The sequence below is a fragment of the Vicia villosa genome, unplaced genomic scaffold, assembly GCF_029867415.1.
Source record: "Vicia villosa cultivar HV-30 ecotype Madison, WI unplaced genomic scaffold, Vvil1.0 ctg.000774F_1_1, whole genome shotgun sequence".
In the NCBI taxonomy this organism is placed as follows: domain Eukaryota; kingdom Viridiplantae; phylum Streptophyta; class Magnoliopsida; order Fabales; family Fabaceae; genus Vicia; species Vicia villosa.
The window spans coordinates 350,484-354,530 of record NW_026705346.1 but is presented as its reverse complement, the minus strand read 5'-3'; the positions used below and the strand labels follow the sequence as shown (position 1 = coordinate 354,530).

The 4,047-nt window shown below is 34.5% G+C and overlaps 1 protein-coding gene across 1 annotated transcript; it reads left to right on the top strand.

The window, feature by feature from the left end:
* Window positions 1–217: 217 nt before the first annotated feature.
* LOC131631094 (uncharacterized) lies at window positions 218–1,393 on the top strand (the record flags this gene model as incomplete). Its single annotated transcript, XM_058901876.1, has 2 exons — window positions 218–1,002; window positions 1,162–1,393. Coding segments are annotated over exons 1-2 (1,017 nt in total), but the record flags the coding sequence as incomplete, so codon positions are not given.
* Between the last annotated feature and the right edge of the window lie 2,654 nt (window positions 1,394–4,047).

The following is a 4,047-nucleotide window of genomic DNA, read 5'->3' as shown; positions in this document are numbered from 1 at the left end:
TCAATATATAAAACATCCTTCAAAATATTTGTTTCTCTAAAAATAATTATAATTAATAATTGATTGACAAATTGATTTGATTTCAATATAAATAAATCATATCAAATAACTTATTTTTAACACAATCAACAATTTATGATTTGGTGAAAAATAATAAGATTTTATTCATTAATCCGTGATTTGTACATGTATGGAAGGTTAGATTCAAATATAAAATATGAATAATTTCCCCAAACTTTTGAATTCTCATAGACTACTGCTTCCGAAACTCTCCCCACCAGAGGTAATCGACCTCGACTCTTTCCGCTCATACGGCAAGCAAACCATCTCTGCAACCATCTCTGCCGTCATCGACCTTTCTGACGAAGAAGACTACATTAAGATGCTCGATTTCATTCCTAAGCACACTCCTTTAAGGAAACGTAAGAGAAATTTCGGGAAAGGGCAATCCTCAAGTTCATGTAACACTCCATTCGTCTGCGAAATCTGCTCGAAAACTAAAACAATGAAGGAAGCTTTCTACATCAGCGGCTGCTCTCACGCGTTTTGCTCTGATTGCGTCGCAAATTACATCGCTTCCAAACTTGAAAATAACATTGTTGACATCTCATGTCCAGTTCCCCAATGTAAGGCTTCTTTAGAAGCGCAGTTTTGCCGGACGATTCTTCCAGCCGAGGTTTTTGAAAAGTGGAGTAAAGAGGCTGCTTCCCAAAAATTCTACTGTCCCTTTGCAGACTGTTCTGCTCTTTTGATCGATGATAAAACGGAGGCTGTTAGAAATTCAGAATGCCCTAATTGTAATAGGATGTTCTGTGCGCAATGTAAGGTTCCTTGGCACGATGGAATTGAATGTAGTGAGTTCCAGAAGCTGAACGTGGGCGAGAGGGAGAAAGAAGATATTATGTTGATGCGCCTTGCACAGAAAATGCACTGGAGGCGATGCCCTAATTGCAAAATTTATGTGGACAAAGACTGCGGCGGCTGCGATGCCATGACATGCAGGTTTCTTTCTTATTTGATCTGATCTCCTGCTTTGTGATTTCGTCTTACAATCATCAATTTAAGAGATGTTCAAATACAAAACAAACCTCCGTATTTTAGGTATATGTTCATGCTAATTTCATCTAGAAAGAAATTTTAAAATTTTAAGTTTTATTGTAGGTGTCTCTGTCAATTTTGTTACAATTGTGGACTTGCCTACACTGATAGAGGCTGCAATTGTTGGAAACTCAATAGGACTCCACAACAACATCCACAGGTTTTTTCTGGAAGAACTCTCACCAGAACTATCACTAATAGGAATCTCATCTATGATGATGATGATGATGATGATGATGATGATGATGATGATGATGATGATGATGATGATGATGATGATGATGATGATGATGATGATGATGTCTTTGAGGAGGAGGAGGAGGACTCATTATAACTTGTGACTTAACCACAGATGATTTATCATTAGAACTTGAAAAGGCATTTAAATCTCAAATTCTTTCTAAGGAATTTTCTGTTAAGCCAAAGACTTCTAATATAAACTCAGATATGCTAACCAACTCACCTTGTGAGAATTGTTCTCTGAAGTCAATTCAAATATCTACTTTTGTGCAAAATCTTAGATATATTATTTAATAGAAGTTGTTTTTATATAGTTAATCAAATATATTACTTTTGTTAACAGTTTTTATGACGAACAATTAAGAAATTTTTCGTTGACAAGTATACATTTTGTGTGTAAGTTTTTTTATACTCATTGAAAAATTAAATATTATATCATAATATTTGTTAGATAAATAATACAGCATAAATGAAATAAAAATGCAAAGTAAAAAATTGGTGGGATAGGGGGGCAAGAACAATAATTAACAAAAACAAAAGTAAATCAAGTTTATCCTAATGAAATCATTTTCGTACCAAATTTCATCATGAATGTAAAAATATGTATTTGATATATGATCAGTAGAATTATTGTCTTTAGGGTAAATTTGCCTTATGGTATGAAAATAATTTTTTTCATTTTGATAGAAGCTACCAAGGAACAATGCTAATATTACTGAATCACTATCAAAGAAAAGTTGATTCCACCCTCTCTTATAGAAGCATGTTTCATAGCTAGAATGATACAATAAGTTAATATTGAAAAGATATCGTGATACCTAAAATTGATGAGAATTCTCCTAAGTAGGTGCCTAACTGTTCGTAAGTACAAAAGTAAGACTATTATTATTGTCTAAATTGAGACTAGTTGTGTTTTAAAGACCGTTCAATATTTTATATAATTTTATTTATCATATGTTTGATTTTTTTTGTGAACATAAAAAGTAAAATAACATAAAGTAAAATGAACTTTGGGATCCAATATTTAAGAAAACTTGCTGGAGTTAAATTTCATCGACTTATTCTCATGTAAAATTCTTGATCAGTAATATGTCATTCTAATCGGCTATTAATATTACAACTCATAGCTTTCATCGTAATTCATGTCCGAATAAACAACATGAAATCAGTTGTATTACCTAATAGACAATCTCTCAGCGTATAAAGTAATACGAAAAAAAATTAAGTTTCAATTATTCATACGGATACAAAACCTAAATATATGTATAGACTTTAGCATATTCAATAGATGAAAAGCTTAGATCTAGTAGTGTCCTGTACCTTCCGCATATGAAGTAATACTATGAAAATATGTTTTAGGTAGCTAATATAAAACAAACATTAAGAACAAAAAATTAATCAATATTAAAGCTTAAGAAGAATCACATAGAATGTCGTGATCGATATTGAAACATGAATACTAGGAAGACTACATCTAACCATGTAATGTTATATTTTAGAGAGTCTTAAACAAGGGCGGCTTTGGCGTCCCACCCTAAAACTGATGTCGCTCGGACGACATCCATATAGAACAGGGAGGCTCACCCGTGGGACTGCTAACGTGTACAATATCGTTGTCTCCCATTAGTCAGGGAAGAGAAATTCCACCATAATTCCTTGAAGGTGGTCAACAATCTCCCCTAGTTATAAGGGAACGATTATTGGCCCTAAGAGTTTCCTAAACACCCAAAAGGCCTCTAAAAATGCTTGTCCCCTCAGTGGAAGAAACACAGATCTTAACTGATACATTTACACCTAAGCAACTAACACATGTAGATATCCTTCCACCTCACGTGAACAGATCCTCTAAACTACCACAAACACCGCAATACAGGGCTTCTTGCCGCCGTGGGAAAACCCTAACCACCATTATTTGTTATACACCTACAAAGACCTCTATGTGCCCCATCCCTTACAGGGGTAACATGCACATATGTATTTTTTTATCAGTACAAACCACAACAAAATATAAAATTAGTTATGCTTACTCATCGTAGCTTTACAATTAAGCCCTAGAAAAAAGATGTTGAGGAACACTTGTTTTTCGATTCCTCAAATAGATCTTTCTCCAACAGTCAACGTCTTGTTTCCTCTCCCGTTGTGTTTTCAACCCAAAATGGACTTATCTCACATCCTACCAAGATAACAACCCAATTCGATTAATTTACACAAAGTTACACCAAGTTATTTTAAAGTGATCAGCCTAGACCTTTATTTATAGTTTATGGAATATCATTCTCGCTAAGTGATCAGTGGTTTTCACACATATATTTATCGTTGTTTTTAAGTATGTTTAAGTTATGTTATTGAGTGTTTTATTTCTTTATTCTACATTTTATGCTTTGGTTGTGTATTTTACTGTTTGCAGGCTTAAAGGAATAAATCGAGACAAATCAATGCCAAAAAGTACAAAAAGGGGAGTTTCGAAGGAAGTGAAAAGTCAAGCTACATGAGGTCTGACACGACCACCTGTGTCACCTGAAACTGGCCGTGTTAGGATGAAGCGTGGCCAAGAAAATGCAAAAGAGATGAAAGTCACGGGGCTGACACGACTCGTGTTAGCAAGTGTGAGATCTGGAAATTTTCAGCATGTTTCTCATCGTGACAGGTGTGTAGTATTTTGATCATAACTAGAGCTTCGTAACTCCGATTGACGCGGTTCCGGTGGCA